This window comes from Pongo abelii, chromosome 13, assembly GCF_028885655.2.
Source record: "Pongo abelii isolate AG06213 chromosome 13, NHGRI_mPonAbe1-v2.0_pri, whole genome shotgun sequence".
Classification (NCBI taxonomy): Eukaryota; Metazoa; Chordata; class Mammalia; order Primates; family Hominidae; genus Pongo; species Pongo abelii.
The window spans coordinates 101044109-101059201 of NC_071998.2; the positions used below are offsets into that span (position 1 = coordinate 101044109).

Consider the following 15093-nt stretch of genomic DNA (forward strand, 5'->3'; position numbering starts at 1 on the left):
AGGTTCTTCCCATCCAGGAAGCCTGTGAGGAAACCAGTTTGGAAGTATGAGGTGTCACAAGAGTCTATAGGACAGGAAAGAGCTGTCCTTAGCAACCCCAGACTGGCAGCAAGATTTGGGATGAATTAGAAAGGATACAAGACTGAGAGGCAGGGGCAAGGGGAGGGGGAGACCAGGTAGGAAGGTCTTCCAACAATCTAGGGAAGAGGAAGTGAATGTCTTACATTGACTAGTAGCAATGGAACAAAAAGAAGACAACAGATGGGAAAGCTATTGTGGGCAGCAGGACTTGGCACTCTGTGCATGGAAGATGAAAGAGGCCTTCTGTGATCATTGTCTTCAAATTCCAGTGTCCTATGTGATGTTACTTCCGTCTTGTTCTTTTCTTAGTTCTTATTTTAGGTACCTAGCTTAGTGACTGAAGTACTCGCAGGGCACATAATATGAATGCTCTCATGCCTTTTCAATTGTTGAAAATATTCTGTTGTATAGTACAGTGGAGGATAGCCATGTCCCACCTACAAAAACCTTTGTGGAAATGTAGAGAAAACGAAAACATTTGATGAAAGAGGTTTTTTTTATTTATTTAAAGTTTTGGACCTGGAACACATTGTAACCAAGGGTTTGTAAATTGTCAGCCTGGGAAGCCCTCAATCAAGGTAATTTGCATGTTGCCAGCCTCCCTGAAATTCTTCACACCAAGATCTAAAATCTCTTGTGCCCTTATTTTAGCAGATCTTCCTTAAATGTGTGAGTGCCATTGAGATATAGCAACCGTGCATCTGTCTTCCCAGTGCATTAAACTGCTGTGTTAAAATGCAGATATAACCACCTTTGTTCACAGTGCGCACCTCACTCTAACACTCAAGATGCTTGGCAGTTAGAATAGAAAGGGCAGAAAACCTTTTTTTTTTGTCTGTTTGGCAATTAACCATTCACTGGCTTTTTTTGTTGTAACATGCACTTCCTTTCTCTTGTTTTCATTCAAGCTGTGTACGCCATGGAAATTAATGTGGAGAAAGACAAACAAACAGGAGAGACCAAGATTCTCTCTACATCTACCATTGGCCCAGAGGGGGTCCATCAGAAAGGAGTCAAAGTCTATGATGATGGTACCAAAGTAGTGTATGAGGTGCACTCAGGAGGCACCGTAGTAGAAAATGGAGTGCACAAATTAAGCACAAAGGATGTAGAAGAGCTTATTCAGAAGGCTGGACAATCAAGCTTAGGAGGAGGGCACGTGTCCGAAAGGACTGTGATTGCAGATGGGAGCCTCAGCCATCCCAAGGAACACATGCTCTGCAAAGAAGCTAAGTTAGAAATGGTACATAAGTCTAGGAAAGACCATTCTTCTGGGAACCCAGGGCAGCAGGCCCAAGCCCCCAGCGCTGCAGGGCCGGAGGCAAACTTGGATCAGCCCGTCACCATGATTTTTATGGGCTACCAAAATATCGAGGATGAAGAGGAGACGAAAAAGGTGCTAGGCTATGATGAAACCATCAAGGCTGAATTGGTCCTCATTGATGAAGATGATGAGAAGTCATTGAGGGAGAAGACAGTGACAGACGTGTCCACTATTGACGGGAACGCGGCTGAGCTTGTGTCTGGGAGGCCGGTCTCAGACACCACAGAGCCCTCATCCCCAGAAGGAAAGGAAGAGAGCCTAGCTACAGAGCCAGCCCCAGGTACCCAAAAGAAAAAGCGCTGTCAATGCTGTGTTGTCATGTGACCACTTCTTTCTTCTCCTTTCTTCTGGGCAGCCTGTACTCTCCACCACTCACGTAGACCTCACTATACCACTAACTGCAATACTGTGAACTGGAAGCAAACACCTGCCTTGCCTTGCAGTTGGATTGCTTTGATCTCTCTCATTTTTTTTTCCTTTTCCTCACCTGAGAGACAACGTGCATGTGTGTGCTTCATTCTCTCCAAGAACTTGCTTTTCCTCTAAACCTTTCCTTGTGTCTTCAAGAGTGAATCACTTCCTTCCTGCTCGATTGGAATGGACTCTTCGTATCAGCCAGTGATATGGTAGCCTTAACTCACTTGACTGGAATTGAACCCGTTGGCACTGGGGGTTTCATTTTGTAGTGTGTTCCTGTAACGTAGTCACACACTGCCATGTCCCTGGTTTCTCACTTGCCTCCTTTGCTGTGGATCTTTGTTTTTATATCTTGTGTGGCAAAATGCTGTTGGCTCTAGCTGGTTGCTAGTGTAGCCAAAAGTGGACCTTACTTAGTCTGTCCGATCTAGGGTGATGCTTTTTGCTGCCTTACATAAGCTTCCAGATTACAGTATTGTGCATTCATGGCTTTCTTTCTGTTAAAACTGAAATGAAGTCGATGTAGAAGAACCCAGAGCTTGTCACAGCTGAACTGTAGGGACTGATTCCATAACCTGCCCATCAGCGGTTGTCTCTCTTTCTATGGTTTAACCGATGAACCCTTTATATAAGAAGCACCATTTTAAAATTTCTAAGGACATGAAACAAACATTGTTTGAAGCATCAGTAGCAATTGATCTCCAAACTTAGGCAAATTCACAAGCCTTGTTTCTATTCTCTTAAAAAAATGTAAATTTTTATATTGTTTCTTTTTTCATGGATATTTGCTGGTCATGTTAATCTATTTTCAATGAGGGGATCATCTTGAGAACTATCTTTGCAGTGACCATATTTCTAAAACAGTCTTTCCGACCTATAGTGGTTGCCATGATACTCCCACTTCATCATGGATGGTGCTGTAATGCATTAAGTGTTCATCTCGTCCCCGGTTGATTACAAAGCCTTGCATCCGTACTCTTTTCTTTCTGGCCCCATGAGAAAGAGAATGTTTTAGCTAACTTCAACTTGTAGCTTTATCCGCCCTTCAAAAAAAAAAAACTTTAAAAAACTTTTAAAAATTAAGAAAGACCTGTCTTCTCAATGTTAAGCACTTAATTTCATAACAAATACTAAGTGGCACATAGCTGAGCTTCTTAGGGCATTGTTTTGTTTTTAGCTTCTGGAGATTCCAGAAGAGCAAAGAATATTTTTTATCTAGAATACAATGAACAGTTTTTGAAATACCTTCTCAGCACTCCCCCAAAGCAAAAGCCACATATGTAGTAAAACCAAAGGGAAACAATTTAATAAAATAACAATAGTATAGTAATGAAATAAAGATATAACATGATTACTGGTTTTAATAAGAGTTAACTTTGTTATTTGCCCAAATATTTATAGCATTGTTATGAATTATTCATAAAATTATGTCCCATAGTGTATAGTTTTGAAAAAACATATGATATACTACATCAAGTCTAACTTCTGTGGAAAGTAGATCAGAAAAAAATAAGATAGTCTTGAGAGAATCTTATTATAGAAGCTGTCTAATTTGACCTATTTTGCTTGCTCAGTGCTAAATCTATTGTTTTTTTTAAATTTCCTGGCTTGAAATTATATTTACTTCAATAGGAAAGGTAAAAATATCAGTTTTTACTTTTCAAAGTTAATTTTCTGAAATAATTGCATTTTAATGAGCACAAAATGGGTCATTTTATTATACTCATCTTGTTTACGCCTATACATAAACAGAAAAAGTTAAAGAAGAGAAAAATAAAGGAGCTAAGTTCTGCTGTTGAAGATTATTTCATCCAAGGCTTGGTTTTGAATAACTGAGGGAAATATCTCTAAATCTCAAGTTCATCAAAGCAGCTGCAATGGAATAAAATTGCTATTTTATCGAGAAACCTGGTTTGGATGCCTATAAATTCTGCTACTCTCAGCTTAATTTTCCTGAGTACGTGGTCATTGAAGCATCATTTAGACATTACATAAACTGGCATGCAGATAAACCTATTTACATAGAGGGAGAAAACAGTTTTAATGTCTTGGACAATCTATTATTTTAATGATTTACTTAAGAAAGAAATAATCTGAAAGTTTACCATAGCTTATCTTTTCTACTCACTTGGAGATTCAAGCTATTCAATGTGAGTTTTAAAAATTTAAGCACAGTTAGCGAGTGCAATAGTAGAATGTAGAACCCTTAAGCTTGCTGGTTGATAAACAGAATCAATCTTCCAGGACAGATAATTCCCTGAAGGGACCTACCCTTGCATAAGTGAACTAGTTACTCATAAAGAAAATGATCTGCACATCTTACTACAACACTACACACGAGAACTGAAAGATTAATGATTATCTGTGTTCTCTTCACTAATTACTATTATGGGGGAATAATGATTAGCAAATTATATGAATTCAAGTTCTCTCTATACTTTTATTAGTAAAGCTTATCATTTAATGGACTGTGAAGTAAGATGTGTTACCTTTATTCAAGCTATTTGTAGCCACAGTAAATGAAGGTGTATTTGAATATGGCATATATATTTGCATATGTCCCATCATTTTCTTGTCATAATGGGGGATTCAGGCTTAGCCAGTACTTCTATGGGATGAGACCTATAATCCCACCTATAGTAGCAAGTAACTACCCTTCATGATGATAGTGTACATGGAGCTGTGATTGTGAACATGCTGCCTTTCCTGCTGCCGTTGGCATTCTGTCTGTAAATTTTATTATGTGTGGTATCACACTCTCCAAAAATGCAGGGTATTTGGTTACTTAACCAGAATAATTAAAGAAGCAGTAATGAAACTGCAAAACCATGATCTTTTTTGAGCTAATGATTAGTTGGGCTTTCCTTTAAAATCATATAATCAGGCCAAGTGCAGTGGCTCACACCTGTAATCTCAGCACTTTGGGAGTCCGAGGTGGGCGGATCACCTGAGGTCGGGAGTTCAAGACCAGCCTGACCAACATGGAGAAACCCCCAACTCTACTAAAAAAAAAAAAATACAAAATTAGCCAGGCGTGATGGCACATGCCTGTAATCCCAGCTACTTGGGAGGCTGAGGCAGGAGAATCGCTTGAACCTGGGAGGCAGGGGTTGTGAGAGCCGAGATGTGCACTCCAGCCTGGGCAACAAAGAGCGAAACTCCATCTCAAAAAAAAAAAAAAAAATATATATATATATATATAATCAGTTCCCTTTTAAATAGAAAGAGGAGGAAAAAAAAAAGAAAAGGGGGGTTATCTCATTTGTATATAAATAGATTTTCAATGGCATTTAATAAAAGATTCTTTAATGGTTAAAATGATAAAGATTAATTCTACATATCTTGAAAAATCTTAATGACTCCTGTATTCTTGACTTCTTAAAAATATTTTCTTTCTTTTAGTGTGCAATAAGACAAACTAAGGGGAATTTTTTCAGCTTGTATCTCTTTTACCCATATTATTTTCCTTGCATAAGCAAAAAAAAATAATAATTGCCTCTAAAACTGATTTGACAGTGTCCAGTGACGTCATTTAATATTGGTTATGGGGAGGAAGAGAAGGTAGGGAATGCCCTTATGGCCAAACCTAAAACACAGTTTCCTTGAGCCTTCTGAGCAATCTTAGAATCATTCAGAAGCTTTCAGGAAACTCAAATTCTATTAATTTGATTTGGTTCCTTTCCGAAATGTTAACAGACATGTATTTGCTTAAAATGTCTACCTATTCCATTTAATTTCCTGCTGATAAATGTATTTTATCTACAAGCAAGTAGAATATTTTGTTTTGGTTAAAGTCAAGTTTTCATAAAAGGAGGGGAAGTATATAGAGAGAGTTTCCTAGAGATACAATATCATCTCTGGAGCAAAATATTGAGGCCAAGTGTAAAAACAGACTATTTCTCTTTACTTCCTGCAGAATTTCATTTCAAGGGACCACAACACACCCTTGAAAATTACCATTTATTTAATGCCGATTGAACCAATGGGTAGCAAAAGAGGAGGGAGGGAACATGGTCATAATCTAACTACTATACCAGGTCTTCCTTTGTAAGAAATATTAGCCCTGCCAATATAAAACGCAGGTGGACATAGACAGAATAAGCATCGAGGACTTTTTCTTATTTACTTGAAATCTAGAAGCTCAGTCATCTCTGCTCATCCCTGGACCCACTGGAGAGTTTTACTCACTAACAGGTCCTTTCCTGGAAGAAATAATCTCATCTCCTGCAATATTAGTTTACAATAAAAATCATTCCAAAGTGAGCCATTTCACATTGTATTTTTGCCACATGCACATTTGCTATTGAAACCACAGATTCTCAGCGTAAGTAAGACATAGGTGTTTCAGAAACTTCATAAATACACGATCTTTCAGGTGCTCCTCAATTTCTTAATCAAGGTATATTGAACTCCAGTGATTAGGATAGAACCTGAAAACATCCTTTGTTCTATTGGATAGTACAACACAGCAAGAGCACACAGTTATTTGTATAATAAAACAACTTAATTAATGAGGAAGATGGGATGTTTGATTCCTGCTACCACCAGTTCACTTCACAAAGGCCTTCTTCTGGTATTGCCAGGAAAACTTTCCTGCATTTTCTAGGGAAAAAGAAAAGTCATTTATTAGGAGCACAATGCAGATATGTATCTGTGTTTTCATAGCTTCAGCAAACTTCTTAATAAAATTCCCATTTCAACAAAAACCAAAATACTGATTGTTTGAATGTAGAAAGGTATAGAATAAAGACTACAAAGGGGAATTTTACCAGGGCTCCTTAGACCAGCTCCCCCCGCATAATTTTTATATAACTCAAGTAAGCCTCTGCTTCCCCTCTCCCTTCCAGTCTAACATAAGACAGTCGGAACTGTTGCACAAAAGAACTTGGTTTCAATATGAAAATATAATATGTAATTTTGGTGACTGCAGACTTTCTGCATCAAAGATCTGGACAGCCTTAACTTTTATAAAAATAATTTTTCAATGCTCTCTTTTACTAACCAGGAAAACAAGATGTTTTCTGAAATTAATGACTTTTTCTATTTTGTGTCTGTTTTCTAAGTTTTTACAGGTTGAGGTATAAAGGGTCGTCTTCTCCTCATATTGCCTCTTCATAAGCACCTGGGGCTATTTTTTGCAAGTCACTGCATTTTTACAAAAAATAAAAATAAAAAGTATATCTCAAAAATCATAAAATTCTCCCTAGACTTCAGACAGTCCTTCTGGAGTAAAAGAATAGAAATACAGAAAGAAAAGAATTACAGGGTGGCTTTCTTTTTATTTTCCTATGGTTAATGTACTGTATGGTATATATGTTTACAGAATGTATCTGCCTTGTGATGTTAACAAAATGAATGACAAAAAATAGTACTGATGTGCCATTTGACAGTTTGCCTTAGCATCACTATTTATGTTCTTCTTTTCTGTCCTTTTTGAAAAAAAAAAACGCAGGTTGTATTCCAAAGCTGTATTAACACAACATTCTCTTCCCCACTCCTACCCAGCCTTCTTCAGAGCTGTGAATTTCATTACAGGAGCATTGAGGCAGAACCTTGCAGGTGTGGCCCAAAGGGGCTAAAGTGGGCATAGGTTGGGATTTACTTCTGCCCGTCTACCAACCAAACACGTATCTGTGTTCTCATATAAGCCTGAAAAATCACACCCTGCCTTTCAGGGAGACAGGCCACATGGAGCACATGACCTCTTGCAGTCATCTCCTTACAGTCCTTCCCACTGTGAGAGAAGGAAACTTGCAGATCCCCAACTGGGTCTGGGAGCATATTTTTAAGCACAGTTGGCATTGCTTGAAAAAGCAAGAGAGATGGACTCAAATTCTATGATTGAGCCATGACTGAGGAATGTGCCCATTCGTTATAGTCTAAGATGAGTAGGATGATATGGGTGAGAATAGGAGTGGCTGTAGAAATGGAATATTTTACAGTTATGTATTTTTTTAAGGAATAGTATTTTTATAATGAAATCTATATGCATTATGGAGCTTGAGTTGGAAAACACCCTTGATTGAGCTATTTCTTCATTCCATTAAAGGTAACTTTCTGGGGAGTCCTATAGCACTAGGCCAAGCCTTGGGGGCATGAACAAAGGGCCTGTCACTTGGCCTTGCACTGCCATTACATGAGATCCAGTGTTTCCAAATAGGCCTTGGTTGGAAGATCGAGCTTTCTATACCTGCCATTAGGTAGATTAGATAGATGGCTTGATAGCTCTCTGGGCTATACTTTTAATAATATATAATAATCTTTGGGAAGGAGATAGCTATTTTAAATGCAAGCAAAGCCCAGAAACTATCAAAGTCCAAATCTTTCACATATTTAAGGAGTAATTGCCACATTTGAGGTTAAGGGACCACTCACTGTGGTGCATTTGAGAAATATATATGAAACGGTGAGTCAGAGCCCTCTGACCATCTTCAGTCTATACATAAGCAGATAAACCACCAATATAAATCTTACAGGGGCCAGACGTGGTGGCTTATGCCTGTAATCCCAGCACTTTGGGAGGCCAAGGCAGGAGGATAGTGTGAGCCCAGAAGTTCAAGACCAGCCTAGGCAACATGTTGAGACCGTGTTGTTTAGTCTCTACTAAAAAATACAAAAATTAGCCAGCATGGTGGCACACACCTGTAGTCCCAGCTACTTGGGAGACTGAGGCAGGAAGATCGCTTGAGCCCAGGAGGTGGAGGTTGCAGGGGACCGAGATCTCACCACACCATTCCAGCCTGGGCAACAGAGCGAGACTCTGTCTAAAAAAAAAAAAAAAACAAAAACAATTATCAGTTGGCCTTCTACATAACACAGGGCTGCACCATATTTTTAGAGTTAAGTAGATACAGTAAAAGATTGTCTTTATCCTTAGAGGAGATTCTGAATTTTTAGAGTTTCTGAATATTTTTCCCCAAGTTTCTGTCAAATTCCTGAAGTCCCATCCCTATCACATTCAGTTTCCTGAAGCTCTTCCCAACACCTGCTCCTCTGTCTGGCTAACAGAGTTGTCATGTCTCAGAAACTACTTACCACTCTTGTGAGACTCTCTTCCTAAGCATCATCCTTCCTCAGGATGAGGCCTTCTTCTACTACCCGAGAGATCAAGACCCTTTTTCTAATAAGACAAGGTTATATCTACTCCATTTTCAAGAGAAATAACCCCTCTGGTTCCCATGCAAATCGTTTAAATTCCTTCATCACCAGAATCTCTCCAACAGGCCCAACTCTAGCCCAGCTGTGAACATTGCTGTCATGGAGACAACTCCAAAAATGAAAGAACTATGCAATTGCCTGAAGGTGCTAATGGAGAGCCAGTTTACTCTAATCTCTTATTACTAAGGAACCTCTCGGTTTCGAGATTAAGTGGGCAGGGAGACATCCAGTCACTTAGTTTTGCAATGACAGGTCTTGATATACACAGAGGCCACCAGGCAATGCCTGATCCGAACTATTCTGTATGTAGCTCCAACTCCAATTCTGTGATATCCTATTCTGGCAGGTGGGAAGAGTTCTATTCTTTGCAGGGTTCTGGAACATTCTTTCCTCCTCTTAAGCTCCTGACTTAGGAGAGTCAAAATCATACAGGGGTTCCAGAAAATGTTGTGTCTGATGCAGCTTTTCAGTGAATGTAGGTTGTTGGTGAAATTTTCAGCTTTAGCATCTCACTCGGGGTGAGTGACGTCTCTGTAAATACTTTCATTTGTGGTTGGTTGGTGGGGGTGGGGGTGGGAGGCTGTCGTGCTTACTCTGAATTAGCTTATTGGGCTAGCTGCTGTACTTTGTAACCTGAAGTGTACTTTGACTGTTCTGTTTCCTTCAGATGAAAAACAAAATAAAAACCAACTTCAGAAAAGACACTGCCAGCGACAGCTGATGCTGTACTTGTAGCTTCTCTCTGTTCCTCTGTACAGTATTAATAGACAATAAACTGCCTTTTCACTGCATCTACCTCTGTGTGTCTGTGCCCTGATTCTTTCCCCTTCTCACCTGCCACTGGCAGACTTCAGGCCAGACCGTGTTGGGAGCACCTTCCGCTGTTCGCTAAAACTAAACACTAACCCAGTGCCTCTCAAACTCCAGTGTGCTTCAGAATCACCCGGGGGTACCTGTTAACAATGTCGAAGCTTAGTCACACCTCTGGAACTCAGATTCCAATTCCCAGGTGGGGCCCAGTAGTGTGCATTTGTAATAATGTCTCCAGGTGATTCTGATACATGTGGTACCTGGACCACCGGTTTGCGTGCCCCTTGGTGGGAATCCTCATGGCCCACCTGTTGTAGTTGGTTTCTACACTAATCCAATTTCCCAACATGTCCTCCCTCTAACCCCCTTTGCACGTCTCTCTCCACACCTGTCATCCTTTTCTTGTTCCTTGCAAGCTCCCAGCAGCAGCCCAGACGTGATCAAACTTGGGCTGCCCCTTAGGCTAAGTGACAGGGTTCATCTAGTGCAGTCTGCTGTTTAAGAGCATCTGAAGACACGTGGGGACTTTGTTTCTCTTGTTCACCTCTCTTTACCTGGAACAGGGTCAGCATAGTTTTTCAATAAATGGCCAGATAGTTTTGGCTTTGTGGGCCAAATGATCTCTGTTACAACTACTCAGCTCTGCTGCAAAGCAGCCATATATGACATTTAAATGAATGAGTATGGCCATGTTCTAATAAACTTTATTTACAAAAACAAATGCTGGGTCCAATTTGGCCTATGGGCTTATAATTTGCCAACCCCTGGCCTGGTCCATAGTAAGTGCTCAAAAAAAAGTTTCAAAAAATTATTGCATGAAAGAATGAATGAAGAGAAGATGTGATGCCTACCACCTGCAGAGCTGTCACAGAAAATGGTTTTCTTTGAGGATATTAAGTAAATGAATCAGTTGGGAGTTCTCATCTGGTTGGGCTCCATGGTAGATTTTTTAAATGTCTTTATGCATGGAAGGTAACTTTAAAGATGGAAATATGAATGGTGTTTTATAGATTGCTCAAACCGCCAGGTTAAGATTGACAAGAGTTTCAACCAATAGAAAGTGGAGGAAATGCAAGAACATCTTGTCCTCATCAAAAGTGCTGGGGATACCAGAACTGGGTGCTCCCTATGTACCTAAGCATTTAGTGCAGTTGTTTGTGGAGCTATGTTTTGTCAGATTCATCTTACACAGTGAATGACAGCTTTCTTTACATTATTCTCTTTGTTAATTGAAATACTTTTTAATGTGTAATTAAGTAGGCTGGAACCATTATAGCACATTACACATCCAACAGTTCTAGAGCATACCAATGGGTTCAAATGTAGGAGCATATGGAAAGTCGTGTGCTTACATTCATCCCTGGTGTTGTGAAGTTAAAGGAAATTATATTTATTAAAAGCACTGTGTAAGCTGGAAGTAGATGACAAATGTTAGTTTAGTTATAATGAGAAAGTGTCTGTTCCCCAACCAGGGGCCTCATCCTGCCCAAATATAGAGATTATAAGCTGTTCAGGCATGTTTCAGAACTAGTATAGAAAGGGAAGCTTCTTTGTCCTCCATTAGATTTGTGACTGCTTTTCTAGTACATTGAACCTTATGAAATTGCCATTTGTAGATCCATAATATTGACTATTGACAGTTCCATAAAGTTCAACCTCATAATTCTATTCTGGGGATTATTTCTCATCATGGAGGGCAAATGATTACCAGATGAACTCTAAATATAGCAGGAGGAATTAGATGAGAAAATTAGAACTTTGGAAGGGAATGTAGTTCAGTACTACCAAGTAGACTAGGCATTTCACCTGATAGGGTAGGATTTCCTTTAATCTCACATCAACCTTGTAAGGTAGCCATTGAGGTTACTGTCCTTTTATACATGAGGAAACTGAGTTATAGAGATAGTAAGTACTTTGGATAATGTAGCAGGGCTAAAAATCCGTGTGGGGTGGAGGAGGGCCAAGTTCCAACCTCAGCTGTCTTTACTTCCTCCCACACAGAGGGCTATGTTATGAAAGTGGTGTGGAGGCCAGGCACTGGAGGCCGGGTGCAGTGGCTCATGCCTGTAATCCCAGCACTTTGGGAGGCCGAGGCAGGTGGATCATGGGGTCAGAAGATCGAGACCATCCTGGCCAACATGGTGAAACCCCGTCTCTACTAAAAATACAAAAATTAGCCAGGCGTGGTGGCACGTGCCTGTAATCCCCGCTACTCAGGAGGCTGAGGCAGGAGAATTGCTTGATGAGCAATTCTCCTCAAGAATTGAGGAGGTGGTGGCTGCAGTGAGGTGGAGGCTGCAGTGAGCTGAGATCACACCACTGCACTCTAGCCTGGGTGATATAGCGAGACTCCATCTTAAAAAAAAAAAAAGAAAAGAAAGTAGTGTGGAGATGCCCCTGAGACTGGAGACACAAAGATTTAGATAATGAGGTTATTTATGCAAGAAAGACCCAATGGCACCAGTTCTTATTTTACACCTTTACCTACGCAAGCAAATGCTCTGTTAATTATACCACCCCCTGGAGGCTGGGAGACATCTCTGCAGCACTTCCTTACCAAAGGAGAAGCAGAGGGTAAAATCACTTTGTTTTCTTATCTGTTCCTCAGGAGTCCTGTTGTTCTATTTGGCAGTTTTTCCTTCACCATTCATAAAAAGGATTAACAAAATTGCCCGAAACAACTCTATAAAGTCTAGGAGTGGCACGTCAGTCTCTGAACAAGCAAAGAGGGTTTTGTTATTGTTGCTGATGATGGTATTGTTATTATTTCACCACTGTCATAACAGCTAAGAGGAACAGCTGCCCTATGGCGTTATGCAAATGCCTTTTGATCTAGGCTATATCACCCTTCTGCAGCTATTAATAGACCACATCATCTCCCCAGCAGCCCCCAAGCCCTAGCTTCTGTCCTGCTTTTCTCAAACAGTATTAAATCTTCCATTTTATCAACAGCACAAAAAAGCAAAGATTTGCTATTTAGAAGTTAAGGTTGCAAGATCTTAAGTGATCATGTAGGGCAGAAGTCAGAAAATGGTTATGCAGATTCTGGGCTGAATCTGGCTTACAGTAAGGTTAGTTTACCTGCACAGCATTTAAAAATCATTTTGAATTCATTGCCAATAATAATAAATTAAGAGAGTTCTTATTTTAAAAGTATATTTCCGACTTCTCTTGAGAATTCAGTCTCTGGCAATAATAGCCTGTTCTCCCCACCGGCAATTGTCTGGAGCTGATGGTGGTTGCTAACTTTAGAGAAGCCATACTCCATTGTTCATCACCACCACCACCACTAACACCACCTCCTATTATTCATACCACCTTCTATTATTCTTACTCTTGGCCCACTTCCTTTGTTTGTATCACCTGCCTGGCCCCTATTGGCATTTGAGCATGTGACCCCTAATCTACCATCGTTCACTTATTTTATGGCTGGGTCAAATAAGTCCTAGGTGGAAATGGGACTTACCTTAGCAAGATAACAGCAGACTCAGAACTAAAGTCCCCTGAACTCTTTGGAAGAATGAGGCTTTGTACTATGTTGGGATTCGAATCTTCTAAAGGCATTTTTAGTTTTGAACAGGCTACAAGCAGAAAGCTAATGCCAGAATCTAGTGCTTTTGCTACAGAGGAACCCATGTGACTTATATAATGATGAATTAACCTTAGGTTAAATGAACAATGTAAGTTTGTAAGGAACTTTAGGGTGTCCTGTGTTTCATGGTAAAAAGTTTCATTCCCAGGGAAATAAATAGAAACTTTGTAGTCAACACCTCAATAGTTCTGGAGGCTTCATGTTACTTCTTAGCAAAAATAACAAGAGGCACAGCCTATAATTATTTAAATTGAAATGTGATCTTCTATCCCTTCCTAATCCTTAGTCTTTGATTGTGTTCCTGAGGTCATGTGGTTATAGAATACTACTATTCTCTAATGTCCACTTTTTTATCTTCCTAAGAGCAATAATCCTCACAGAAGCTTGATAATTCAAAGGACTAATGAAACAGAGATCTTTACTCCCAGGGCTTGTCATAAATCCTGGCCAACATGGTGAAACCCCATCTCTACTAAAAATACAACAAAATTAGCTGGGTGTGGTGGCGCGTACCTGTAGTCCCAGCTACTCAGGAGGCTGAGGCAGGAGAATCGCTTGAATCTGGGAGGCAGAGGTTGCAGTGAGCCGAGATCGTACCACTGCACTCCAGCCTGGTGACAGAGCGAGACTCCTCTGCCTTAAAACAAACAAACAAACAAACAAACAAAAAAAAACTGATATGATTTAGTGTTTGTTTGTTTTAAGTAAAGACTAATTTTTTTTTTTTTTTTTGAGACAGTCTTACTCTGTCACCCAGGCTAGAGTGCAGTGGCACGATCCAGCCTACTGCAACCTCCGCCTCCCAGGTTCAAGTGATTCTCCTGCCTTGGCCTCTCTAGTAGCTGGGATTACAGGCGCATGCCAACATGCCAGGCTAATTTTTGTATTTTTAGTAGAGACGGGGTTTCACCATGTTGGCCAGGATGGTCTCAAACTTCTGACCTCAGGTTATCTGACTGCCTCAGCCTCCCAAAGCGCTGGGATTACAAGTGTGAGCCACCGCATCTGGTCAAGGCTAATTACATTTAAGATGATAATTGTATTTCCCAACTTTAAAAAAAAATTTCCAAGTCACTGAATGTTAAAAACACGAGCTGTGGGCCTATTCTCTTCAGGCCAGGGTTCTTAGGTCAACCTCAGACAACCTGAAAGTGAGATAAATTCTGCAGTCAGAGTGAATTATTCATACTATCAGAATCTGCCAAATCAGATTCCATTTCTTCAAGAACTTATTTCCAATCAGAGTACAAAGATAGAGTCAGCGTTTCTACTTTTCCTGAAAGACTGCCTAAATTGTAACTATAGCTCAGAGACTCAGTGTGAGGTGCTGTCACATACCTTAACTCAGTTTTTCCTCAAACTACAGACTTTTGGGCATCACATTTGTTATTTTTGTTCTGTGTGTACCAGCTCACTCCTATTAAAAGAAGGAAATAGCCAGGTTAGAGAGATGTCAAAGACATAGCTCCATCTCTTCAATATAATCAGGTGGGAGTGAAAGAGAATCGAGATGGCAGTAACTTTCTTGCTATGTGAGTCAGTGTTATGTAATGCCATGCCCACTTACCCCCAAAATTTAGGAAACACTGTCTTGCCTCCTTGCATTCTCTTAAAAAAAAAAAAAAATCCTAATTCCTTGTTTCAAAGAGACTAGGGTTAGAAATAGAAAGTGACTTGCTCAAAGCCACAAGAAGAGCAGACACAGAGCTGG

General features: G+C 40.0%; 1 protein-coding gene across 6 annotated transcripts in view; it reads left to right on the top strand.

Moving 5' to 3' along the window:
- PALM2AKAP2 (PALM2 and AKAP2 fusion) overlaps nt 1–15093 on the top strand; it is a 546014-nt gene that overhangs the window by 313970 nt on the left and 216951 nt on the right. For 3 of the 6 annotated variants that reach the window (XM_054519582.2, XM_054519580.2, XM_054519581.2), the window contains one exon: nt 990–1685. In XM_054519582.2, coding sequence (XP_054375557.2) covers nt 990–1685 — 696 coding nt within the window. 6 annotated transcript variants of the gene reach the window in all.